At 36.0% G+C, this 27,749-nt stretch overlaps 3 protein-coding genes across 13 annotated transcripts in view; 2 read left to right on the top strand and 1 right to left on the bottom strand.

Moving 5' to 3' along the window:
- LOC106176690 (tensin-3) overlaps nucleotides 1-4,608 on the top strand; it is a 117,937-nt gene extending 113,329 nt beyond the window's left edge. For all 10 annotated transcript variants that reach the window (XM_087006949.1, XM_087006952.1, XM_087006950.1 and 7 more), the window contains 7 exons: nucleotides 150-239; nucleotides 518-610; nucleotides 1,283-1,363; nucleotides 1,530-1,698; nucleotides 1,995-2,063; nucleotides 2,387-2,431; nucleotides 2,681-4,608. In XM_087006949.1, coding sequence (XP_086863075.1) covers nucleotides 150-239; nucleotides 518-610; nucleotides 1,283-1,363; nucleotides 1,530-1,698; nucleotides 1,995-2,063; nucleotides 2,387-2,431; nucleotides 2,681-2,822 — 689 coding nt within the window. In that variant the 3' untranslated portion in view covers nucleotides 2,823-4,608. The remainder of the gene's footprint in view (nucleotides 1-149; nucleotides 240-517; nucleotides 611-1,282; nucleotides 1,364-1,529; nucleotides 1,699-1,994; nucleotides 2,064-2,386; nucleotides 2,432-2,680) is intronic.
- A 4,308-nt stretch (nucleotides 4,609-8,916) lies between these two features.
- Nucleotides 8,917-12,017, top strand: LOC106176523 (uncharacterized). Its single transcript, XM_013558954.2, has 5 exons — nucleotides 8,917-8,959; nucleotides 9,500-9,813; nucleotides 10,023-10,344; nucleotides 10,595-10,701; nucleotides 10,940-12,017. The coding sequence occupies exons 1-5, from the start codon at nucleotides 8,917-8,919 to the stop codon at nucleotides 11,507-11,509; spliced, it is 1,356 nt and encodes a 451-aa protein (XP_013414408.2). The 3' UTR covers nucleotides 11,510-12,017.
- Nucleotides 12,018-16,389: 4,372 nt separating this feature from the next.
- On the bottom strand, nucleotides 16,390-27,589 carry LOC106168399 (4-aminobutyrate aminotransferase, mitochondrial). 2 transcript variants are annotated; one of them, XM_013547434.3, is made up of 13 exons: nucleotides 27,407-27,589; nucleotides 26,343-26,482; nucleotides 24,149-24,266; nucleotides 22,293-22,342; nucleotides 21,950-22,030; nucleotides 21,470-21,562; nucleotides 20,926-21,052; nucleotides 20,552-20,700; nucleotides 19,898-20,035; nucleotides 19,148-19,321; nucleotides 18,570-18,716; nucleotides 17,896-18,007; nucleotides 16,390-17,477 (listed from the first exon to the last, which is right to left on the bottom strand). In XM_013547434.3, the coding sequence occupies exons 1-13, from the start codon at nucleotides 27,453-27,455 to the stop codon at nucleotides 17,356-17,358; spliced, it is 1,500 nt and encodes a 499-aa protein (XP_013402888.2). In that variant the 5' UTR covers nucleotides 27,456-27,589; the 3' UTR covers nucleotides 16,390-17,355. The 2 variants fall into 2 exon arrangements, with proteins under 2 accessions (XP_013402888.2, XP_086863016.1); XM_087006890.1 differs by lacking the exon at nucleotides 27,407-27,589 and adding an exon at nucleotides 26,771-26,794.
- Nucleotides 27,590-27,749: the final 160 nt, after the last annotated feature.

Here is a 27,749-nt window from a genome sequence, read left to right as displayed (position 1 = left end):
AAGCAAAGAACATAATTTTTTTAAAGAAATGTAGGACCTCAAATTTAATTTTACAGTTGACCCCTTTAGACCTTTTTTCTGTACCCCTCTCCTATCCCCAGTCTCCAATTCTGTTTCCCCAAAATGAATTTAAATTTCTTCTTTTCAAGGAGATGCAAGTGAGTTAGTACGCCACTTCCTTATCGAACCAACACCAAAGGGCGTAAGGTTAAAGGGATGTAGCAATGAACCAGTGTTTGGTAAGCAATGAATATTATTTTACAGTTGCTTAAAGCTTTTAATCTGATTGTAATTCTTTCAATGTAATTCTTACTTTATTATGATCAAGACATTCATTAGTGCTCTGATAGATTTGATAGTGCTCTGATAGATTCGATAAAGATGATCAAGACTGTGTTACAAGCAACCGTATTATAAGCATCACGATGTTGAAAATTGTTTATCTGATTAAGTTTATTGTAGCATTATAATGATTTAAAGCATGTGGTTAAATAAAGAGCCTCTTTGGTCTTTACAGGCAGCCTTGCAGCTTTAGTGTACCAGCACTCCATTACTCCACTAGCCCTCCCAGTCAAGCTTGCCCTGCCTACGGAACATGTCCTTGGACAAGGTATGCCTTCCTATCTCAACAGCTCTTTTACTTTTCATCTTTTTTAAGGAAAAAAAATTGAAAATAAAGTAAGTAAAGGGTTCTATACTGAGTAAATTGGACTGTTGTTAGTTCTCTTTGCCCTCTTTCACTGGTCATACGAAAAAAATAAATAGATGGATCTTGAATTTATCCAAAAAGAGAATCCATCTGTTAATGCAGATTATATCAGTTCGAAAAAAAAAAAGATTTTGTGCAAGATTAATGCATTTTGAATGACTCATGGTTTGAAGGAATAAACAAGATATGGAGTACAATGTACAAAGACAGCATTGTTTTGATTTAAAGTGTAGAATTACCTTTGTAATGGCACACCTCAGTGAAATGTATACTCACGTGAAGCAATAGAATGTTTATGATGCATCCAGTTGCCTAACATCAGGGACATGCGTGTTTATTTGATATATGATATGGGTTGAATCCAGGACAGTTAGTGAAATTAAGATGGCTTCTCTTGGCATCAGTGACACCTTGTGATAGATTTCCATCTGATGTGAAGGCTGTGACTGATACATTATGAATAGATGAAATTTTTAGATTGATACATTTGTTAGGAACTTCTTATTGTATACCAACAAGACAAAATAAAGTTCCATAAAACCTTGACTTAGTTTTAGTCTTAACTAATTTCAGATCAAGTCGATGTAGGCCCAGAGAGTCCAATGAGTGAGGCAGCTCCTAGTTCAGCATCGGCTTTACTAGCACAGGGAGCAGGTAAGGCCCGTATGACTAGAAAACAATAGTTGTTCATTCCATCTGATATTTTGTTACATGTCACAGGAAGTAGTGAGACTGATTTAGATTAAGTTTGACAGCTGCATTACTTTCCAACCTAATATGCATATAAAACAATAAACATAATTTTGATTTTTATTTCCAGCTTGCAATGTGCTCTTTATCAACACAGTGGACACAGAGTCCCTGACTGGCCCCCAAGCTGTGTCCAAGGCAGTGAAGATGACCTTCAGTATGGAGCCCCCTCCTAAGTCCACAGTCGTCCACTTCAAGGTCAATAACCAAGGCATCACCCTGACTGATAACCACAGGAAGTGAGTACATTTTGCATGCCAGGTGCATGATTTAACTACAGGACTCTGTTAAAAGTATCTTTTTGAATATAGCAAAATTTAATTTGAACATACTTTTTAAAAGAGGTTGTCATTTTCTTTTTGGTTTTTTATAGTTTTCTTAATAACTACAGGACTCAGTGAAAGTTTCCTTTTGAATATAGCAAAATTTCACTTGAACAGTTTTAAAAAGACATGGTAATTTTATTCTTGGTTTTTTGTTGTCGCCTTAATTGCCAAAATGCAATTATCAGAAATGCTACCATTATTATTTCCAGATTGTTCTTCCGTCGCCATTACCCTGTTGGTAGTGTCACATTTTGTGGAATGGACCCAGAAGACAGAAGGTATGTTCAGTTATCTAGACTCTCAGTCAAATGATGAAGATTATTCATCAGAGGGTTTATTTGGCATAGTGAACACCATGCAAATGTTATAAATCCACTCTGAAAATGCAGAAAGTAACTGTAAAAAGCTTAAAGCTAAATTTACCATATGAATATCATATATGATATTTTAATGAGAAATTTATATTTAAGTACTATGCAATACCTCTCCAGGCTGATGATTTATGTACTTTTGGACTGTAAATTATGGAACAAGGCAATTAATGGTATGATAATTGGTGTTTTTTATGGGACTTGATGGTAATTTATTTTTTTCACCCTAGGTGGAGTGCAACCCAAGAGAAGACAGGTGCCCCCATGAATGCAAGGTGAGTAAATGAATAGAAATTTGACATGTCTATGAAAATTTTTTATTCCAGCTTGTTCTTGAGTTTTCATAAAGAAATTTAAAATCGGCAATGCTTGAAATGAAGGTGTAGTATGATAAATGTGACTTGTAGTCTGAAATAACTTTGATGAAAATGTTGAAAGTTTTGAAGGTTTTTGAAATGCATAGTGGCTTTTATGTGTGCAAAGTTTTGTTAACAGTGTCACAACTTTTTTCATTGCTATTTCAGAATCTTTGGGTTTGTAGCTCGTAAACAAGGCAGTACAACAGAAAATTCTTGCCACCTATTTGCTGAGATTGATCCAGACCAGCCTGCAACAGCCATTGCCAACTTTGTAACAAAGGTTATGCTTGGTCAAACCAGAAGATAAAATGAGACGACAAGCCTGACTGGATTGTCAGTAGCATTTATCAGTAACAACATACATTATTGGATGAAATGTGACTTTAGACAGAAAGTATTGAATGAACTTAGACCAAAGTCAAATTGAGACAAATTGTTTAATCTAGAGTTTGACAATTGATGGCAGGGAATGGAATACATAATCACTCATCGAAAGAAAAAAAAACTGCTGTGATGGATGAAACCAAATGGGTTTGTGATAAACTGATATTTAGACATATCATCTGGATATCAGCCATGGTGTTTAGAATATTGGTGGAAGAAATTTTGAGGGAGAAAAAGATTTGGGTGCAAGCTGTCAACGAGGTTGATATGGCGGCAGTAGAGGGCCGTCTTCGTATCAGTGCCATAAATTCCTGAGGGACAAATCAAAATAAGAAAAATGAAAGCAAAAACAACTATCATACATACAGCATATCTTGTATGGATTAACATTGGTTGGGTATTGTACACTGTACATTAGGCTCTTAATCATGAAAAGGCAAAGGTAACCTGATTTTTCATATCTTATTGAAATATTTAATCGATTTAACAGTGTATTAGCACTGGAAATGTTTTTAAGTATTCTGTAATCTGATCACCTTTGGTGATGTATAGATACTGATGTGGAAGTACTGGGTTATTTCCCAGAGATCGTGTTTTTAATCAGTTAACAATGTATTATTTGACCATTAGACTAAGTAATATTTAGGGTAGGACAGTATTTATGTAACAATAACACTTTTCCACCCAGAATTATGATTGATAACAACCCCATGTCTAGTCATCTATAGGTAAAATAGTTCACTCTGTATATAGGTTGTTGACCTCGATAATGTAGGTCGTTGACCTTTGTACAAAAAAAAGGTCATCAAAACTGTAATTAAAGGTGCTGTGGATGGCTGAAGTAAGGTGGTAAACTCAAACAATTTTCAAGGCAGTTTGGAAACAAATATAATGCGGAGAAATGCAGCCCAACTTGGGGGGAGGGGGGCGGGTCTAGTCTTTATGGATAAATTGCATTTAATGACCATTTTAAAGTAGAAGCTGCCAGATTATTGAGAAATCTCATGGTTATTATGTTAAGCTGGATATACGTTTATTAACATGGAAAATTTGGTGTCATAGTGACTGCCCACTCAATGTCCTTCATAACAGACATTAAATGGGGACGATTTGAACTGCCCACAGTGCAGCGCCCCCTTCTGTCGGTGGTGGCAGCCATGTTGGCTGGTTCGTATAGCGGGTATTTGTAGCTTAATATATGCTACTTCAGCTTTCAGTTCATTATAAATAGCATCATAGGAGACATATTTTGTAATACTTCGTGTTGAACTTGGAAACTCACATTATCATAATTATTGCTATTACCTTATTATTCTATTTTGTATATCAGGTATCAGTTTATACACATATTAACCTTGTAGCCCATAGCTCCCTTTCTTCAAATATATCACTGGCTTTTCTTGGAATAAGACATACTGACACCTGGTGGTTGTAAAGTTATGTTGCTCACTGATATTTTTAGTTTTGTTTTTTGGACCCTATAACCTTGGTCCCCTCCATATCAAAGAATGTCAAGTAGACCAGTTATATTTTGCTGAAAGGCACGGCATATCGCTTCTATATATTTTATCATGCCAATATTTATTGTGTACATCAATACACAGTCTTGAGATATATTTGCCTTTTGAAGGGATTGTTAAAGTCTGGTATATATGAATATATATTATTGCATTTTTTTTTTTCAGCAATAAAATATTTGTAATCTAGGACCCTTGTCTCCTGTTTTCAAAATGGGGAATTTCCTTCAAGCTAATGTGATTAAATCTTGATTGCTTTTCATGGTACTACAGTAGATCCTACCTTATAAATGGCACCAAGCATGTTGTACGTGTACAACAATGAAGCATTAAGCCAATTAAAGCCATAGGAAGGGATATTTCAAAGTATGCCCCCCCCCCCCCCCCCAAATAAAAATGAAAGCTGTACAACGTGCTAAACAAGATATAAACAACTCAATCCTTTTAACCATATAATGGTGAAAATAATTTACTGTTATGTATTCTTTTCACCTACCCTTTTAACAGTTATGTAAAGTGTTGCCAATATCAAGAACATGGAGTAAATTTCTGATTGGTCAAAAAGTTTGCAAGATGAAACGTAATGAAACGGGTGTTACAGCTCTCTTCTGGTCCTCAACCAAATTCGGTCCCTTGGTTCTAAACTGTTTCCAAGAGGCTCTGTCCAGCTAAAGATAGGTTTTGGGAACACGTTTGAACACGTCATGATGGACATTCACAGTTGTAGGACCAGAACAGAGCCTCTTGTAAAACAAATAAACGATAGTTTGCCAAGTTTTTACTTGTACAGGTAAACTATCCTCTAGGTGGTGTCAGTGTTCAGTAAAATACGGCTCCAGCAGTATATACGCCGGTACGTGGAGCGCACGTGGAAGTGACGTCACGGTGTTTGGCACCCTGTACAATGCATTTCAAGCAGACGAAGTTGGGGCCTCACAACATAGGATCGATGCAAACAGTTGTACCGTGAATATATATACTGACAGTCAATGAAAACGCATCATTTATTTAGCAAATAATATTTTTGTTCCTTTGTCACATTACGAAAATAACAGTTTACGTGTGAAATATGACCCATTATTCAGTTACACAAGGTGAAATACAGGTCAGAAAAGATCATTAAAATGCAAGGTCACGTAATCAAATCTCTTTGGTTACGCCCATCCTCCAGCATCCCCAGGGCCCGCAGCCACTCTTTCAGTGTCAGACGTGGCATCACTGAACTTTTTTGCCATGTGTCACACTGGATTTGGTGACTACCTTAAATAGGTTTAATTAATCACCATATATTGAACCTGATTAATTCACACCAATCACGAGACAGGAAAAACACGTGATTTTGTAACAGCTGGTCACAAAATCACTGAAGCGGAAATTTTAAACATCCGAGTGGTCAGACCACTATCTTATGACGAAACAAGTGCATTTGTACTCGTTTAAATGGTTGTAATCGATTCTCGGTAAAAAAAAAAACAAGAAAGTTTTCTGATGCGTTTTCATTGACTGTCAGTATATATTGGTTTTTTATGTAATGTCTCATTACTTTCTCTATCTTTCCACCGTTTCCTGGTGACGTACAGATAAACAGTGAGGTCTACCAGTCACGGCTGATAGACACTCCTATCTGTAAAATTGCCAACGTGTAAAGGATGGCGTGATAAAGCTGCAGCTCTCAGTTCTTTTAACAAATACGAATTCAAATTATAGCAATCTCAAAGCACTATATATATTGAAAATGTAAGCTTTCTTGCAATTTTCCATAAACTTGAAATCTTCCTGCTGCTTTGTAGCAAATTTGCAGCAACTCTTCTTGCAACAACCTGCAAACAGTTTTTTGCAAAGAAATGCTCCAGATAGCCATCGAAATATTAGAGATGAACAATTTCAATACTTGCGATATCACTTATAATGCCTCTGACGAGAAATGAAACCGACCTGCATTTTAAATTCAAATTGGCAGTAGTTTCTGATTCGTTATAATTTGACTGGTAGCTGAAGTTTTTATACCAATTCCTATTTTAACATTAAAAATGTTATTCAAGAAATCATTTGCAGCTTCTCTATAATTTATAAACAAGATTTTCACATGGTTACAAGGCACATATTACTCATTGTTGTTTTATGGGTGTTAAGGGAATAGCAGATCATAAAATAATCATTGACCAAAAGAGAACTCGAGTCAACATTAAGCCAACACGAGGAACAAACAGGTTGGGTATAAAAGTTCTTTGGGCTCCAATGGTGTTGTTCCCCAACAATAAGTAAACGTATTGAGAGGGATTTGAGAACCCACTACATATATTTCATTTCAGCAAAGCTTTTTGCCCTAGCTAGGGTTGCTGATTCCAAAATATTTTCTATCACATCTCTTAACTTTGTACCATAACACGTTTACATTAAAAAAAATCAAGGTGATTGACAGTGCAACAATAGGACAATACCAGACAGTCCTGGAGGTCATGCATGTCAAGAAGACGACCGACATTCTCTACCGAAATGTTGGGCCATTCTCCCTGACCTGATCCTGCCTTTCCTTAGCAGTACTTGTTCTGGAATTCCACAAAATATTGACAAAAACTGTTCAGTCAAGCAAATGTGAAATGTGGTCACTCACTCATGTGATGCATAAATACAAAAGACCACACCTACTGAGATCACACGCACACACTGACTTTACTGGAGAAGGACAGGAGAAGGACATGACTCTCTTCATAAGATATAGACTCCACAATTTATCATAGTGTATTTGTTTTAATTTATGAGAATCATTGTTTTACATTATACTTTTGAGTATATTATATTGTATTTGTATTTTTATTTTGGTGACCGGCTATCAGCAATTTTGAATAAACTGAAAATAAAGCCAACCGTGTACAAAAAGGAGTTCTATGTTCTTTCTATGTATTCAATGTATATCTCCTGGATAGAGGTTATTCACATGTGAGGAAGTATACAGTACTTATTGCGCTGTAAATATATTGGCAAATGTGTTCGTTTTAATAACAGTAATGGACATTTCTTTTGCATGATAAATATTGACCATGTTACAATGTATAGCCGTTTCTGAATTATAAATCCAGTTTACGCGAGTCGTAGCGGAACAAATTTACTACCCGTTGGTGCTACCAGGCCCAGTATAGTAAATCCTCGAAGTTGGTGATGATCCGGATCAATAATCAATCAATAATCAATAATAATCAGAAATCGCTGCCTTGGCGGAGGTCTGCGCTCTCGGAGTGCTTTTCTAGTTCATTGTATGTCTCCTTGATAAAGGTTATTCACCTGAATAGCATCAATCCCTGATGAAGATACTCATGCTCTAGATAGGAATTGAAATGTTGGAGGTAAATTACAATTTCAATACTAGCTGTTGACTTAAGACCGTTGACTAAATGTAAGATGATGTGAGGAAGTATTCAGTACTTATTGCCCTGTAAATATATTGGCAAACGTGTTCGTTTTAATAACACTAATGGGCATTTCTTTTGCATGATAAATATTGACCATGTTACAATGTATAGCCGTTTCTGAATTATAAATTCAGTTTACGCGAGTCGTAGCGGAACAAATTTACTACCCGTTGGTGCTACTAGGCCCAGCATCATAAATCCTCGAAGTTGAAATGGTGATGGGCAATTAAAAACATTCTTACTGATCTATGTTTAAAAGTTATTTTAGAAGCAGTTTCAGAAGAAGACAAGCCAGAATTGTACTGAAACACCGACATGTCTCGCTTGTCCTTTCCTTAACATTACTGGTAGGTGGTAGGGGGGTAATTACCTCCGCCAAGTAGGTTATGTTTTCACCCCTGTTTGTCTGTTTGTTTGTTTGTCATCAACATAACTCAAAAAGTTATGGACCGATTTTGATGAAATTTTCAGGAACTGTCAGAAGTGGGCCAAGGAAGAGATTATTAGTATTTGGTGGTGATCCGGATCAATAATCAATCAATAATCAATAATAATCAAAAATCGCTGCCTTGGCGGAGGTCTGCGCTCTCGGAAAGCTTTTCTAGTTCATTGTATGTCTCCTGGATAGAGGTTATTCACCTGAATAGCATCAATCCCTGATGAAGATACTCATGCTCTAGATAGGAATTGAAATGTTCGAGGTAAATTACAATTTCAATACTAGCTGTTAACTGAAGACCGTTGACTAAATGTAAGATGATGTGAGGAAGTATTCAGTACTTATTGCCCTGTAAATATATTGGCAAACGTGTTCGTTTTAATAACACTAATGGGCATTTCTTTTGCATGATAAATATTGACCATGTTACAATGTATAGCCGTTTCTGAATTATAAATTCAGTTTACGCGAGTCGTAGCGGAACAAATTTACTACCCTTTGGTGCTACTAGGCCCAGCATCATAAATCCTCGAAGTTGAAATGGTGATGGGCACATAAATACATTATTCTTTCTGATCGAATCTGCGTTTAAAAGTTATTTTAGAAACAGTTCGAGAAAAAGGCAATCCAGAATTGTACTGAAACACCGAAATGCCTCGCGTGTCGCAATTAGTCGTTGGTATCATCGTCTTTGGTAAGTGAACGACTTAAGTGATTATGCAAACAACGAAAAATACATATATTTACTTAAATCTGCGTTTACAGCTTTACTTGAAGAAATGCAAACAGATACTTTTATATATTGTAAAATAAATGGGACGTTTGTGCGAAGATACTATGAAAAATAATCAACTACTGATTCTAAAGGGAAATTGATCTATACAATACAGGCCTTTAACATAAACGTTATTTCAGTGACTTTTTGAAGAAAGAAAGAGTTATATCAGACACATAATAACAAAATATATCGATATTCCCAGCAGTTGGAAAATAATTGCAAAATATTATATGATATTCATACCAACTTCAGTACTGCTGGTCTTGCTGGAAACATGCTATTACTTATAATACAGAAATGGAGTGCAATGCTGTTGTCTAAGCCAACTTCAATCAGATAGGAAGTTGGATTTTAAGTTAAAAATTATTATAGTTTCTGAACCATTGTGTAAATTAGTTGTTGCCTGGAGAAGTTTAATTTATAATTGTTTTTATTTCATTTCTCATTTTATTTCAGAAATCATTTGTGGTTTCTCTCCACTGAACGTCACTGGCGTTAAAGTATCATCATGTAGAACAACAGTTTTAAATGGTTTGAGGAGGGATGGCAACTCGAACACCAACCGGGACATCCTAATGCAGGAACCCCAAGAGGGTCTTCAAGATTGTGCTCGGATGAAATTTAAATCATCTGAGGCCAAATCTGTTCAGTTTTGTACCACGTCGAGGATGTGCACCGTGTTTAGAACTGAGTTAACTCCAGCTGTAATACAAGACGCCATGGTTGATAACGACTGTGTGCTTATGAAGTTCGCTTGTGATGGGATAAAAGTAAGGTTCGAATTTGAGGTTGGCTCATTTCTTTTTGATTAATTAATTTTCAATCTTAAATTCAGAGTTTCCCTGTTTTGTCATTTTTTGTTTGTTTCAAAAAAGGCCTCTTAAAAGTGAATAGGCTTTAATATTCTGCTATTTAAATGGATTTCACTCATACGCAAATAAATGCCATGTACTGTATATGCATCCAAACTTATTTCTAGGATAACGAAGACCTATCAGAATTCGGTACTGTCAACACGACTAATGCCACTGCAACGCAAGTAACGGCTTCGTCCACCACACTGACGCCATTACCACCCCTGACATCTGCAGCACCACCAGAAACACCACCTCCGTCAACTGCAGCGGCACCGAATATACCCACGTCTACCGGAGTAATGCCATCAACTGCCCTTACTACACTTACTTCACTTACCTCACATTCACCCTCAACACCAATGTTGTCTTCAGCAGTGACGTCAGCACCTCATTCATCAACTACACTGACGTCTTCAACGGAAACTGTTACTTCTGGTCAACTAGGTAAGCCAAAGTTGATTGAATATGATCACCATTATAAAATAAATATATCACTTCCAATAAATGTTGATTGTTTTTTTGTTTTTTTCATATTCACGCTTGCATCAGATGTATATGATTGAAATCAAAATCTACCCGTCTTAGAATAAACTAAAACTTTCGAAAAAGTGAAAACAAAGAAATTCGTGTATTTGTACTTCATGACTGATTGGTTCATATAAAAAATATCTGCTATTTGTTCTCAATATTTTAGTTGGTTCTGAGTTAAACCCAGGTGCTAACTGTGCAGATATTCTGCAAGCCCAACCAGATGCAGTGACAGGTGTCTACTGGATCTCAACACAGGGCCAAGCGTTTCAGGTACCATAAAGAATATATTAGCCTGATATGAATCACTTAATTAATAAAATGAGCGTTTTTTGTTTTGCAATGACTTGACCTGATAGTCTTGGCTTGAAAGGTTTGTAATTTTTGTTTCAAGAATGGTAAAACACTACAGGTATTCAGATATTCGTCCCACATACCGACCAAGAAAACTAAGATTGAGAACAGGATTATTATGAGCCATAATCTGTGTAACTGCACTTTCTTTATGCAGGTCCACTGTGATATGGACACTAACGGAGGGGGCTGGACTCTCGTCTGGAGTTACACTTTTACAAATTTTGGCCCATATTTGTCAGGTGCCCTAACACCAAGACCAAGTTGGTCGGTGCCTGACGGCGATGTTCCCATATCTGTTACTCCTCCGTTGAACGAAGCAGATTTCAATGCCGTGGATTTTGCCTTGTGGAAGTCCATCGGTAACCGACAATTTATGGTAAAATCAACCATCAATAATTGGATCGTCTGTGATGACACCAAGCTGGTAGAGTTCATAAGTGGGCCAATTGACTGCCGCGTTGTCAAAACTGTTGTCGAAAGCGAAATGTCGTGCCTTAACACTGTTCCCATTTACTTGCACACCCTTGCTTTGAGTGGTGTAAATGGAGGTCTGGCTCTCACTACGGGTCAAGATCCAGCCTTCATAGAAGGATCTGCGTATTACTTCTTTCGGACGTCCACTGAGATAGAGAATTGTCCGGCGCATGATCCCTGTGGTATGGGACGCTGTGATGGACATAAACAAGACCCCAATATGACATATGGCAACATTTACATTCGCTAAAGATTTTTGCATTATAAAGAGAGAATATGAGTCAAGACACGGGTTTTATGGAAAACAATATAAAAGAAGCAGCTGTAAAGCAACGTCTTTTAACGTTTCTGAGCTATTTGCAGATGTTCATTATCCTTTTATTGGATTTTTCCTTAATTATACGATGTATATACACCTACTTTGTGAAGTACGTTATATTCCATAAAAAGACATTTTTTCTCCAAGTTGCTGTAGTTTAATTTCACTGATAATATCGCTGCAGATACGTCTAATGGGATGTTACCATTGATGAGATGAGTTTGTGATCAGACGCTTTTGGAATTTTACCGTAAGCTTGATTTTCTTTTATCGTTTTACACGTTTTAACTTTGCATATTTTGATGTAAATAAAGGCTGGACTATACCGTGGAACGGCGAAGACATGTTACTCCTACAGACTGATGGATACGTTTCAACTGTGTGTTAAGTGATGGCAGAATTTCTCTAATTGTTCCGTACCCAAGAGTGTCCAAAGCAATTGCACACAAATTTAATTTGGGCTCTTGTTTCGAACGCGTTTTCACTTCAATGCTGAACGAATAGATTGAGGAAAAAAAACAGTTAATCAGTACATTAAGCATATTATTAAGTTGTAATCAATCGTATAAAAATCCTATAAAATAAACGTTTTTATTGTCAAAATATGTCGTTATCAAATTTGCAACATTAAATGGAGAAATTCATTCAGTTTGTTGCATCGGTAATTGGTGGACACTGCATTTGATACTCGGGTACATACATTTACAAATTTAACTTAATTGAATGAGCTTTCTTTAAACTAACTATTAAAATAACTGATGTTTGACGAGTCAGACTGAACAAAGCTGGAATTAGTCGCTGTCAACGTGTTCAGTACAATACAATTCCAGCATGCGCAGACAACACCAGGATTATGTTACGTGGAATGCATGAGAATGTGACGTCACCGTGATCTGTATAATACAGTATGTCTCAGACAAGAAATGGTTATACCCCAATGTAACGTGGAATACATGCAATGTGGACATATCAATAAGACTGCCATGACCAGATAAAGCCAAGATTGTCATATTAACGTCTATAGCTGGGTTAAACAGTTGGCAAGATCTTGGAAAAGACCTTGCGTTTGGTAATCCAAAAGAGGGCTGCAGAATTTAAGGAGAGGGGACAAGGGAAAGAAAAAAAAGAGTCCAACACATGATTCAACACAAACCATCTCATGTCCAGAGTGTGGCTGAGTTTGTAGGCCCCTACATCACATTTTGGGTTTCACACCTCCGCGGCCACTTCACTAGTCGCCTAACCACTGACACCCATACATACTGGGGCGAAACTTGAGGATCCGCAATACAAGTTCACCAGTTATCACACCGGATATATCTAAGTCCACTACCACTTGATGTTTCTACTTGGATAGTATAGAGAAAATGAAGAGGCGTGGCCGTTGGAATCAAGTGGAACGGGCCGGGTACGTACGGATAAAATTTAGTCCCAAAATATTACACGTCCCTATACTCCCGTTCCCGATAGATACATAAAGGGAAAACTTTTTAGATTTAAATACCGATAGATCCGATTTTTTACCACCGTCCTATAAATTTGCGTTCCTATAGATACGACGTCCTCATAAACCCACGTCCTTTAAATCCGTATACCTATAGATCCACGTATTTTAGATCCAAATACCGATAGATCCATTACAGGTACACTATTGCTCAAAATGGTTGGTATACTACTCAGTACATAAAATGCACTGTTTAAAAAGAGAGTACACATATTAATCCTTTCAGCAATTTATTATTCTACTATAGACCGTTTTTACGCAATACTCGGGTAATTTACATTAGGCCTACTAATGCATTATCTGACAGAAATTTATGTTTTCACTAGATGTTTTGTTATTTTCATGTTACATTCATTTAGTTTTGATTACGAAGGCTTCTGACAGGAACCTAAGATTATATATTTTTTCATAGCGATTAATCCAAGAAAACACACACACACACACACACACACACACACCACCCCCGTCAATTAAGAACTCGTCAAAAGTTGATGAAATAATGTTAAGAGTTTTACAAGTAAAAACTTCTTATTTTATACTGTGTATGATTTATTTGGGCATTTCATGAATGATTCTGCCTGACAACTGTCTTGTTTACTTGATAGAAACCATTACTGTATGGTTGACAAACATACCCAAAGTTTGCAGGCAAAAATCGGCTGTATATATATATATATATATATATATATATATATATATATATATATATATATGTTACTTATATCTTGGACATAATAACGAATTTGTGTCGTTTTTATGTCCAAGTAGTTTACATTGATGAAGTTACGTGCGTACATTGCGGAATGGAGTAAATGATAGTAAACGATAGTAAAGACGTGTAGACGCGAACGTACATGTAGGCCTATGTCTTGTTTGAACACCTAATAAATATATAAATAAATAAATATCAGGTTGTAATTAAGTCATCTCACTGAGTGGGTCAGTACTCGCATCCAGACTATCTCTCGAAAGCCTCATACCTGTATCTCCAGTTTATATCGGCATTTTAGCCGATTAATTACGATGTCAGATAGATGGATATCTAGCGGTACCTGGATCTAAAGACACGTGGGTTTATAGGAATCTGTTGGTGGATCTATCGGAACGTAAATTTAACGAGACGTAAATCTATTGAGACGTGTATGTATAGACACGTATCTATCGGGACGAATATTTTATTGGGACGTTTATCCAAACGGCGGACCCGAACAGGCCGACTGGTAACGTACTGCGCATGACTTTTTCTGATATATCCATAATGACCTTGTGCTGGTTTCTAGAAAATTGTGTTTATATATATTATATATGTGTTTGCATTGTGCTGTTTGCAAATGCCAATAGGCCATTGAAGGTTTTGATAGGCCCGAATTGTTTCAAAAGCCTCATAAAAATTGGCGTTTATATAGAAGGGATATTTTGAAAAATTGGTATCCCTTTGAGTCTACGCCGTTATTTGACATTTTACATATTAGTCCTCTAATGCCAACTATTTGAGTGTCAAATTAATAGTTATGGCATTATTGAGGGGAGACCCTAGTTATAATATATTAAAATACATTTAAGTAAACACAAAGTAGGAGTAATAAAATATGGAAGGGGTTGATATCTACAGTCAATTCCTGATGATTACCCGTACACGGTATCTGAGTCAACTATTTCTCATCTCTTCGAAAGGTGAGTCTTATTCATGAGATAGAGGTTTTTGAATAGTCAGTAAATATTATTGGTTGAGTATAATACTAAAGCAATGCATATTTAATTTGCAGATCATGAATGTACTTTGCGTATAATGAGTCGTTGTTTCAAAGGTAGCATCCAGACCCGTTCCAGAGCCGTTCTACTTTTTTACTACAAGAATAAAACAGAAATTTATTATCAATGAAAAAAGAGACATATGAAAAATTTACACACCAAAATTAATATTTGCAGCTGCATTGTTTAACCCAAACTTTCCAGCACCGAAATCGATTCACAACGGAGATGCGGTACTTCATAATTGTTTTGCTTTGGAACCAAGCTCTTCTAGTGAGGTTCCCTTCCGATGAAAAAGAAAGCAGGGGAAAACGTATGCCAAAATGTCCGTTCAAAACAACACCTGGAGACAGCGGCCCAGGATGCTGTGACATTTCGAGATTAAAAGAAAAATGTCTATGCATACCACCAGATAATGCAGAAGGTGAAGATACGATAAAGACACATTTTGTGGGATTTACAATACTAACCCAATAGAAGTAAAAAATTCCCATTAATCTATAATCCGTCATTTTTATATGCACTTGAAGTAGGACAAAAAGAACGTTCTACTGATTTATTATTCCTTCTCTTTGCTTAAGAAGGGCAGTGAAATCCGTGTTTCTGAAAAGATGCACATACTTGTACCTTTGAGAAAAAAAAAATTGCCTACTAAAAATAAAAAGAGAATCATTAAAAACAGCCTTAAGTATACACAACAGTATGCATTTTTTATGAGAACATTTACACTATTTAAACGCATAATTCTGCAGTTAAAGGTCGGAGCTGCTGCTACATGTAGCTACCTCTTCCTACCTGTGCAAACATCCACCACTCTGCATTAACTAGTCGTCAAAAACAATCCCGAACTGCATTAAAATTTAGGAAATAGAAAAATCAGATTTTCTATGTATATATAAAATCTCATTCTTATAACGTATTAAATTCTCCTACAGGAAATAGTGCAAATCAATATTACTTTTTCTCTTTTATCAAAAACAACCCCCAGAAAGCCATTTATTCACATAAAATTGCTTGCCATCCTAAAGAGCCAGGGACCATTTTTAAATGAAAAAAAAAAAAATTATGAAATTGATTTCCCAAAAGTTTTATTTGTAAATCAAAGTAAGAGCCTTGCATGTGCATGTGAGCGTGCATATGTGTCCGGTTCCAAAATATGAGGTTAGACTAGCTTCCATCAGTCGCATGTGCATTTGGCAGCATCTCGGCAAAGGGGATGGCAGTTCTGAAATTAACTATTTTACACATTATTATGAGTTCTTGATCGTTATGTAAAAGCAGAAAGGTACACTTTCAGTTAGTGTAAAACTGAACAGTTCTAAACTGCATCATTATGAGTAACATTCCACGCAGAACAATATTCCAGTATTTGTACTTTCAACTTCTCTCAATGTGAAATAAACTTCATTTCGTGTTTCTGGCTCAGACTTTAATAAAAATGTTTCAATTCAATCGCATATCTTTTGTCCTTAACCTCACACTCCAACAACTTTCTTTCTCTGTCAGAAACTCCTCCCCCCTACCCTCCCCCCCCAAAAAAACATCTACATTCAAATTGAAGTATATATTTATTTACATAATCAGTATATAAAAAATTAAACCCAATACATATATCTTATACTAAATGCATATCATGGGGAATTTTCAATGTACATGAACTTGATATCATAAATACGATGTGGAATTATTGTTGCAGTTAAACAGTTAAAAATTAAGCATATAAAGGTAGGATGAATTCTGTTTTAATGCAATTAGTCCACAGGTATATTACACTTGTCATCAATATGATGATGTTATGCTGATTATTTTGAAATGATACTAGTAAATTCCTTTATGACAAAAAATAATTTTACAGTTGATAACATCCTGCATTTGGTAGGAAATAATTAGATGCTAAAAAGTGCATTGGATTTTCTTCTAATAATGTCACTTATATTACAAAATGATTTTTAAGGACAAAATATTTCTATCAAAATCTTTCTCAATGATATTCACTAATTTACCATATACAAACAAAGATAATTTTATCTCATAAAAAAATAGCTGTATTTTTTAATTTTAACTTTTACATACATCTCACATAGATAACCATGTACACACTGTGTATTCATTTTTGAAATCCTAACTTTACAGGCCCCTATTTGTGCATTTTAGGTATTCTTCAAGGAAGTGTTGAACAAAGACATACATAAAACACTGATCATTAATACACTAGTATGATGTTTTAATCACCCACAAAAAATAAACTTCTACAGTTCAAAAACAGTTTTATTACATAAATGGGATAAACGCTTGAAACGCCCAAGCCAAATCCACTGCTTCGACATAAAATTGCACACTTAAAAACAAAATATACAATTACTTCATTCCTTATTCATTTAGTAATACTTTGATTTACTTCTGGTGCCTTTTCAATTATAGCAATAGTGATAAACACCAAAAGTATTAGTTTCAATCTCCACATAATAATAATCTTTTACTCAATGTACCGGTATATTCTCTTGATGGAAGATCCTGTTCTTCATGGTAGAGAGAGTATTTCCTTCTCAAATTGATCCAGAAACATGCTGATGTGATGCTTCTGACAAACCAATGCTGGTCGGAATCTGATGCTACGTTCCCCGCAAGCACCAACTATGAACCCTATGTAGTAAATAAGAACAGAAATCAAAGTATATGTTTTGATTCATCCATTTAAGCTAGAAAGTTAATATTACACTTGATTTTACCTTAAGTCTACCTGAAAAAGGCCTTGTGATAATTAAGGTCAAACGTGGTGATCTCTGTTTTGACGTAAGATCCAGTATTAGATTATAAATTATCTCATTATGTTAGTAAATAAGAAGAGAACTTCTTTTTAAAAATGTAACTAAGAAGTGAAAACTTGATTTCAATACAAATGGGAAGAATTAATTTGGCTTAGAAAAAGTTATTTCATGAAAATTCAGAATTTGCTACTTTAAGAAGAAATAAATATAGCAATAAAACAAAACCACTGAAACAAGAATGATCATTTTCAATTTCGATTTGTTTTTCTCCATTTCAAAACCCATTAACCAACCTTCATTTCTCAAGGATTTCACAACTTCATCTCTCATCTTCCCATTTCTGAGATCAATTGCTACAAACGTTCCCAGGCCTCTACAGTTTTCTAACTTATTTGGATGTGCTCTCTGAAAAACCAAATGATAATTATGTCATTTTGTTCTTGATGTAATAGAATGCCCTAGCATATATCATATGATGTAGACCCCAGGTTCAATAGTATTATCAGTGCATATAACACTCTTTTAATTAAAACTTGATTGCCCCTAAATTACTTTTCCCTTACTGCCCAAAGTCAGTTGAACCTATTCAAAGTTAACATGTGTAAACTTTATTACCATATCTTCTGCTGTTATCTGAACCCTCTTATTTCAGATTTGTACATCTTTTCCATTGTATGCACAGGAGATAATCAAAAGAGCATGAGGCAATTCTATTTGTTACTGAGAAAAAGAACCAGTATGTAATGTGTTGGACCTGGACAAAAGCCAGTTAAAATGTTAGCAGTGTAAACTGCTGTGCTCACAGACAGTATTTTTACAAATGGACCCTAAAATTGTGGTTCAAGCCATCGATTTGACATTGGCAATCACACATCCAAAGCTCTTGTCACAAACAACATAAACTGGTAATAGCTAAGCTAATGGGGCCTGCTATGGTCTCAAGTGCAATATTTGTAGTTGTCTTTACCTGAAGTCCTGACAATCCACCTTGGAGATGTTCCCCTGCAACAACCACATTCTCCAACAGGTTCTGGGACTTGATCACATTGATCACCTCTCTGAGGAGGAGAAGCTTGGTCGGGTCACCCATCCAGGTGTTGAAAATTCTGTAACTCTGAAAAACATGGAGACAAGGGAAACGTGAAATGCTCCATCCAGATGTTGTCCATGGACAGAGAGATCTTACTGGGGTTTTCAGTGTCAAAACTATTAGAGAAGGGTAATGTTGACCAAAATAATAATGTGTAATATTCAAATAAAATCTTTTGATTAAATTTATTTTACATTATTATTGACAATTATTCATAAGTGCACAACAGATGGTTTTGAATCATCAATTAGCAGGGTCTTTTTATATAAAACCATTGGCTTATATAGTATATCACAGTTAACAATGAAAAGCAAGACTGCATGACTTTTTCAAAATGAAAATTAACAAAAAGTGAGAAAAGCATCAACTATCCATAAACAAAATTTCTCTTGCCCATCATTAAAAAAGTCAAATTCACAAAAGTCTTTCCTTAACAAAAACAGTTTAAGTCTTACATCTGCTGATGTTGGTTTCATCTCTTCAGTGAAATAGAAACCTCCTGTCTGCATCTTCTTACTGAAGCAGACGACATCTGGTGGTTGAGGGAGATCCCAGTGCTCGTGTGCCCAGAATTTTCCAGTTGGTCCACAGCCTGTCTGCACCTCGTCTATCATAAGAGCAGCGCCATTCTGTAAATGAGAGAAATGTTGGCCATCTTGATTGTTAATAATCTGATGCCATTTCACAAATACATATACACAAAAAAAAAAAAAAAATTATCAAAAATTCGTCTACACTTTTAGTCTGAAAATCTGGTCTCTTTTAGTCTAAGATAAATCCATAATAGTAGTCCATTAAAATAAAGTAAGCAGTGGTCTGAAACAATGATCATCCTTGTTATTCAACAGGTGTTATTTTCCATTTGGACAACTATACTGTGTTATCTTGTATCAATTTTTTCTGAAATAGTTCTTAATTTGTGAAACAGATCCCTGGAAAGCAGTGTGCTCACAGCTGCACTTAACACTGTAACTACCACATTACACTTGTCTACCAAGCTGGTGTGGTGTTCATGTTAATTTTAGTTTCTTTCTACAATGCCAACCTAAAGATAAAACTGCCAATAGAAAATTATTCTAATAATACATGTACTCATCTATTGTTAACCATTCTATTGTTAATCTATTGTCAACCCTTACCTTATTATAACTACACAATTTCAATAACCAATTGTACAAGAAAAAAGGCCAGCTTTAAGTTGATACCTTCTTAGCTATTTTTTGCAGTTCCCTGAAGAACCTTCCAGAGGCGTGGTTGTCTCCTCCCTCTGCCTGGATTGGCTCTACCACAATGCCAGCCACTGGTTCACCTTTCTTTTCAGCTTTCTCCATCAAATCCTGGACCTAAGAATCAAAATGTAAAAACAGATGCAATACATCCTCATTTTCTGATTTTCTCTAACATCTGCACTCCATGACCCACCTGATCTGATCCCTCATCCCCCCCCCCCCAAAAAAGTTCTTAAGTTCCACGGCACATCATTTTCCTTCATTTTCAACTAAGTTTTTCATCAAGACAAGACTAACAGTTTCCACAACCACTCCACACACCAACTATTTGTCACTGCTCTTAAGGTTTGTTCAGGGCTATATTACTGCTAAGAACACTCTGAATTACCTATCCAGTATAATTATGATGTCCAGTGGTCAATGCTGTCATGCCCATCCCAAGCCTGTAGCTGAGGTTGAAAAGTGACCAACCCTTGGAGCCAGCCTTATTACTAAAATAAATACCGGGAAATTTCAGTGCCTCGCAAGCTTTATTCTTCCTACTGCCATACATTCAATGCAGTGACTCTCCTCCTGAATCCAGAGTTGTCTTCACACCCAACACAATGTGACACATCTAACACAATTTACCTGTTCCAGACATCTGTCCTCTTCTGCATCATTCTCACGTTGGAATTCTTCAAGTGGGTAGCGAAGCTTGGGGAAAGGTGCACATGGCCAATCAAATGTTGGGAAGTCCAACTTGTGGAACCATTTTGTGTGTGTATTGGACAAACAAGCTAAAATTGAGTACAACTATAGGTAAATGTACTGGCTTGAAAGCAAGATGGATTCAACAATGTGTAGTACATTGGGATGACAAATTTTAACCAGTGACTTTCTCATAATGAAGTAAGTTAATAAACCAACAAAATTACCAATTGCTTACAGAAGTACCTAAATCAATACTATTAACTTAAAAAAAAGAGGAAGAATCTAGTTTACCATATAGCTTGTGTGCCCACCTGTAGTTCTGCCATGAAATGCATTGGTAAAGGACAGCAAGGACAGTTTAGGAGAACCTGGCAACATGTTGTGGACACTAGAGTCCATTTCCTCTTGGGTAGGTGGAAGTCCGCCCCTTTTATTGCGCTACAAAAATACAACTTAATGAAATAAATTATTACATATAATAGAAAAAAATCATGTACATATCCACTGTGTTAAGTGAAAAGTGTACTGAAAAGCCCTTTAAATTCCAACATGCATTGTTATACATATTGGCATATATTATTGTTGAAGTGAGGGGCAGCCAATAGCTACAATTTTTTCCCAACAGTAGCATTTTTTCCACCTGAAAACCATTTCTATCCATGCTTACTGTAAGAGAGTTAAGGTGAGATGGGAATGCTTTTTCAAGGCTCTTTTGGGCATGTAAAAATTAAAAGTTTTGAAAGGACGATCTTACCTGTACACAGCCCCACATGTGGAAAATACGGTGAAAGGACATTATAAGCACTAGAAAAAACATAGTACATAAGGTTAGTTGTCCAGCAGTAAGGTGATTACCTGATATGCCATGAAGATAGCTTTGTAGCCATGTTCATTGGAGCAGGCCCCGCACATCATTGGCTGTACATACCTCATGCCAGGGGGAGCCACCTAGATGAAAAAAAAAGTTTTTTCCATACTATGAAAAATGTAATAACATTCTTGAAGTACATTGTATTTATAGTTACAAATGTTTAATTGAACAAAATTAACACTTGATAAGGCACGGCAACTTTATTAAACAAACATCATCAAATTGTCTTGAACAGAAAAATTTTGGAGTGTCAGTTATTGGATAAACATAATTTACTGATTGAATCAATATATATTTAACCCTGAACCAAATAAACATTCAATCATGTGTAGGGACTTTATCAAAGAGATGTACATTGTATACTCAATTTTTCCACATAAAAATGAGGAGTTTAACTTTAAGTTATTATATCGATATGACTGATAAAATCAACTCTATCACTGGGTGTATTTTAAGACACCTACAGAAATGAGTGCATTCCTCACAGTCTCTGGCCAATCAGTGGAAGGAAAGTTTCCAAATGCTGGTCTGTTCACAAGACTGGCCTAAATACAAAAGCAAAACAAAGAAAAATTGGGTTAAAAACCTGAAATTAACACACAGGCTTAATCAAAGTTATTCAGTATAGGAAAAAAGAATGAGTCATTACTTAATAGCATGGGAAACACTCACTTTGAATGTATATGTGAACTATTATACTGAATATGCTGTGCTTGAAACTTGAAAAGTGTTAACAGTTTATGGCAATATGAAATCTCATTTAAAATGAAAGTGCTTGCAATTTGGTCTGACAGAATTTTTGCTAACCATATTGTTGGGATCCATCATGACTTGAATAAGGTTTGGGTGGTTGTAACCTTGAGAAAAAACAACATTTTTTATTTTAACATTCATTTATCAAGCACTGTAAGTCAAAGGGCTTAATTTCACAATTTAGCTTTTAAAGCAAGCATACATGTACACTTAATAATACATGAAATGCTTACTGCCAGGTTTATAGCCAAATTAAGGCCACTTTGCCTAAGGAAAATGTATGTTATTTTAAACAGTTAAGAATGAATAGAATCAACAGAGAAGCTACACATATTTGTGCCAATTTATGCACATGCTTGACATTTTTAAATTGGGTTAAATATGCAATCATTTAAGCACAGAAAACGAAACCAGTTCATATATATCCAGCACTTTCCAGATGTTTTCATAAGAACTTATTTCAACAGCACTGTGTGAAAGGCATATTTGAGATGGGGATAAAATGACTCAGTACAGATCGCTGCCTGAACTAAGATTTTTTAATGAATTCCCAACAGGCAGAAATCTATAACACACATCCCAAAAAATGTTCTGGCAAGGAGCCAGCTAGGATCTTATGCCGACGTAAAATCCTAGGATGTAAGACCAATGGACAGGTGCAAGTAACCAACTACTAACATTTAATAGACCCAGCAGGTAAACAAAATATGATATTTTTGATGCAGGTATATACATAATGCATTCTAGGTGGACAATATATATAGAACACAATTTCTGGAATCTAGTCTAATGCTGGATAAATGCAGATGTGGTTGTTGTTTACTGGTTAAAAACCAGACTGCTTTCAAACAATAAATATGAATGAACTTGAAAAACAGCTACATGTATTCATAGGGGTAGGGGCTGGAGAGGGAGGGGTTAGCCATTTCACCTTTGACAACCACATCAGTCATAAGCACAGGAGGGCTAAGCATAATTCATTTCACACCCTCACTGCAATTTTTTCCAAATGGTTAATAGCACATTACTTAAAATTTGTTTCCTACATGCCTTGTATTACAGATGAAAGTTATGCAATGCACCTATAATGTTCAAAACCATCTGCAAACATTCAATTTTGTCAATCCAGACACATTTCAACCTAATACAACAACTGGTTCTTCATTAATATCAAATACATCCTCAGAAACCTGTGCAGCTGTAAGTTCAAAACAAGGGGGACATCTCGATAGTCTAAAGCTTCACTGGTCCGAAAAATCATAATATTTTCATCAGTTTTTTAATCAAGGGTCCGTTGATCTGAAGGTTCTATAGTGAAAATTTGGACCAATGAACCTTCAGTCCATTGAACCTTCGGACTATTGCTATGGCCCCAAAACAAGGGTAACACCAGAGAATGAAACATGGAAAGTATGAAGAATAAATAGCGAGGTATAATACTATGACTACTGATAAGTTAGTGAAGGGTTCAAACTGTTACCAACCGTAAAAAAAAATTCCACTAATTAAACCTAAAATCTAACATTCTTTACTCATGCAGAAACACCCAATTGCTGCAACAAATATACCCAATTTCTATGCCAGAGATACGTATGCCTCATACCAGCACCATAATTCAATCCTGTACCATATATACCTCATACCAACACCAAATGGAAGGGGGGGGTCTCGATCGTCCGAATGGTTCATTGGTCCGAAAAATGGTAACATTTTCAATGTTTTTTTTTTTAATCAAGGGTTCATTGGTCCAAAGGTTCTATAGTGAATTCGAACATTCGGACCAATGAACCTTTGGACTATTGAACCTTCGGACTATTGCTCTGGCCCCCACCAAATGTACCTCATCCCTGTACCAAACATACCTCATTCCTATATCAAACATACCTCATTCCTGTACCAGATGTACCTACCAAGTGGCACTGATGATATCTGTGTGAACAGGTCCAACAAAACATTGCCATCTGCATCCACAATGTAGTTCCCCCGGCTGGCTTCATAGTTCACAAAGAAATGGACATGGCCGATATTCTGAAATAATTAATTGATTACTAAAATGCATCTGATACCCTATAACTTGCACACTTTGGGACTGGAAATTTTGTTAGAGTTTGCAAGTTAGCAGACTGTATTGTTATAATACCATTTCCAGGCAAGCAGTCTGTTGTGAAACATTATTTGTACTAAAACATAATATTGATGTGTAATGTAACAACAAGGTAAACATGAAGAAAAAATTGATAAGCTGACTTTATTGTTTTCTAGAAGAAAAATCTTTGCACGGTCAAATCTAAAACAATAAAAATCCTTTTTTTTATAGAGCTTCCTATAGGTTTTATTTCTATATCATAATACTTCTTGGCAGGTTCATTAATTCAGATGTGTCCTGCATATATATGGTGCAATATGGGTTCCCTATCAAATATGACTGAAAATCATGCCAACATCAAAGAAATGCAAACTTCAAGGTCACTAAACCTCTTAATTCAACTCTTTATGTTCACACAGCTATTGAGTAGCATCTTTAGCATTTTTATGTGTAATTACATAATTTGAATTTACAGTATTTAGCAACAGGCAGTCAGTGGAAATGTTTTATGGTAACAAATCCAACAACATGATCACAATGTGCAGGTTATATATAATCATGTCACGTATGCTGTCTGAATAGTACTTAAAATCAATATGATAATAGCACATAAAGCAGAGAACTTGACATGTAACTACAGTACTGTTATTGAAACAGTTGAGGAGGGTTACTAGTACTAGTAGGTGGTTGTTAAGCTGTAATGTGAATTTTATGTTTGGATTCCGAACAAATGTGGTACAGCTTGTACTGCACCCTAATCTTTGTAAATCACTTTTTTTTTAGAGATGTGACAGCTGGAGACGCAATTCATACCACTTTGCATTATAATTACCTTTACCTAAACCTGTTTACCTGTAATTACACTGTACCTTTCCAGGGGCAGATCCAAGAATATTTGAAGGGGGGGGGTCCGCCAATGCAAAGCAGAACTCCCCAACCCCCTTGGCATGGGGTTCAAGACCCGCTAAAGGGCCCTGAAAAAAATTTGGTATTTTAGAGGGCAAACGGTGCCATTTGGTGGTTTAGAACTCTGATTCAGCTAGTCAAAATTCTTATTTCAAGAGGGGGCCATTGGATTTTCCGAAATCCCAGGGGGGGGGGGAAGGGTCAGGACTCCCCAGACCCCCCTCTAAATCGGCCTCTGCTTTCTTTTTAGGATTTTTAAGAAAATTTTTATGTAATCTTAATTGCTCGTTTGATTTGAGCTGATTGACAGTGTAAACTTACTATTATACCAATCATGGAAAATTTGTGTTATTCTAATATCATCTCATTCTGTCATATAGGGAGAAAGACTAGTATTAAATACTAACCAGTTTTAACAAATAAACTGTAAGGGTAATATTATATTAAAACTTTGGTTTATTTTTCATTTGATCCAACTTTAGAGAGCCCTAGAAAATACATTTTTTAATTTGTCAATTTCTTGCCTATCATGGTGCAAGTATATTTTCATCTTCTATATAATAAAGGTATATGTTGTAGCCATGTCATCAGTATTAATAAAATGGAACTCCAGCAGTTACAATCTGACATATGATACTATAACACAAGGCAGCAGATAAACCCCAGAGTACATAACATATAAAATAGGCAATAGCTAGGCCTCACACCAAAGCCTTGACCTCTTTTAAAGCTCATGAGGGCGACAAGCAGATTATTGGAGCATGCAAGACCGGGCAGCCTAGATTTTTTTTACATTGAAAAAAATGCCCAAAAATGCAGCTTGTCGCAGATATCATCTCAGAACTCATGACTGATGTCAACATATGTGTGTGTGTGTGTGTGTGTGTGTGTGTGTGGGGGGGGGGGGGGGGGTCCGTGCAAGTGCCTACATGCATGTGAAAACATTTTAATCATTATGCACAATGCAGGTTAATGGCATATGAGCACATACAAGTTTGTATCCTGAAAGTGCGTATAAATACTTAAGAATATACATGACTATTAATCATGTGAGCTTAATAAAAGCAAGCATGCACTTGCAAATTCAGTGTCTGCAGAATTATATCTCTTACAGCATTGACATCATCCAGATCAGCACAAAGTGCTTTTGATCTGGGGCCCGGAACAGGTGTCTTCATACAAGGTGCCTCGTACTCATTGGGGACAAGAGACTCCACATCAATAGTCTGAGCACTGGTGAACTGACTGCGGACTGAAATAGAACAAAATACACCATACAATCAATCAGGCCTTGCAATATTGATAGAATGAGCATTGTTCATCATGAACAGCAGTGACCTTATTATCAGAATGCCTATTTTAAATTATCAGCTTCATTCCTGTGAGCAAAGTTTTGTTGAAAAAAGGTCAATAACTGTCATGTCACCAGTTCAAATTATGACTATCCTGACATTTTAAAAAATATAATTAGAACAAATAATCAATAAAAAATGAATAAACATTATTTATGTACAACTAATAAGCATTATTTATATACAACTTCAACTTTTTGTCTGCAATTCCCCCTCATAAATCAATATCATTATCACTGCACTACATATGACTCCACCAGTGAATTTATTTTTGGGTCAGAGGCGTAGTGTTCGCTGGCAACTGGAACCAGTAAACACCGTTCAAGAACCAGACGAAACCGGTTCCCCCCATCCCCTGATCTAGTTTAAACAAACAGGTGGTCTATTGCTGGTCTATAGGCTTATCGCATAAAAATATCGTGCTGTGCACCAGGCAGTATATAGGTGAATTTTTTATCATTTGAAGTTTTCTATCTTTTATTTACTGTGCGATTACATATAAACTTTCTAATTCTTAATAATAGACTGGTCAGCTCTGCTATTTTTTTTAACAATTACCGGTACGGTTACTACCGGGTGATATAGTACATTGCGTACAGGCCCCGCTGAGTGAGATTCTGAGCAAACCGTGCACCTTGCTGCCGGTGGAATATAAACATCTTTTGCATTCGATGAGATAAAAAAAACGACCAAAAATTAAATCTGAAAATGTGACTCCTGAACACTATTTTCATTGTACGCGTACTGGTACACAATACTGTTGTGTTAATGAGTTGTAATGTGATTATAAATATTGATTAAAAATTATACTAGATTCTGCTTACCTGATTTTGTTAAGTGCTGTACAGGCACAGAATACAGTCTTCGAAGCATCTCCCCAGGATCTTGATCAACAATGACACAACGTAGTTCTTCTTTCTTCGTGTAACTCTAGCAGTATTGCGAACGTCAAATTACTCGCAAGTGGTGCGCTTTGTTTATATTATGCTCTACAGTAGGTCAGGGGTCAGAGGTCAAACACCATCAAAACGTCCAGCATTTAATAAAGAACAATCTACAAAGTGGTTATATTACCAATATATTTTGATGTCGTGTACTTTATTTTGTTGTATATTGTAATGTTATGTGCATGGTTCAAATGTGCATGAGAAAAAGTTGCAAAACAAA

Source organism: Lingula anatina, chromosome 2 (assembly GCF_051362555.1).
Source record: "Lingula anatina isolate TDL-2025a chromosome 2, LinAna3.0, whole genome shotgun sequence".
In the NCBI taxonomy this organism is placed as follows: domain Eukaryota; kingdom Metazoa; phylum Brachiopoda; class Lingulata; order Lingulida; family Lingulidae; genus Lingula; species Lingula anatina.
Note: the sequence above shows the minus strand (reverse complement) of the source record. Positions and strands in the feature narration are given on the sequence as shown.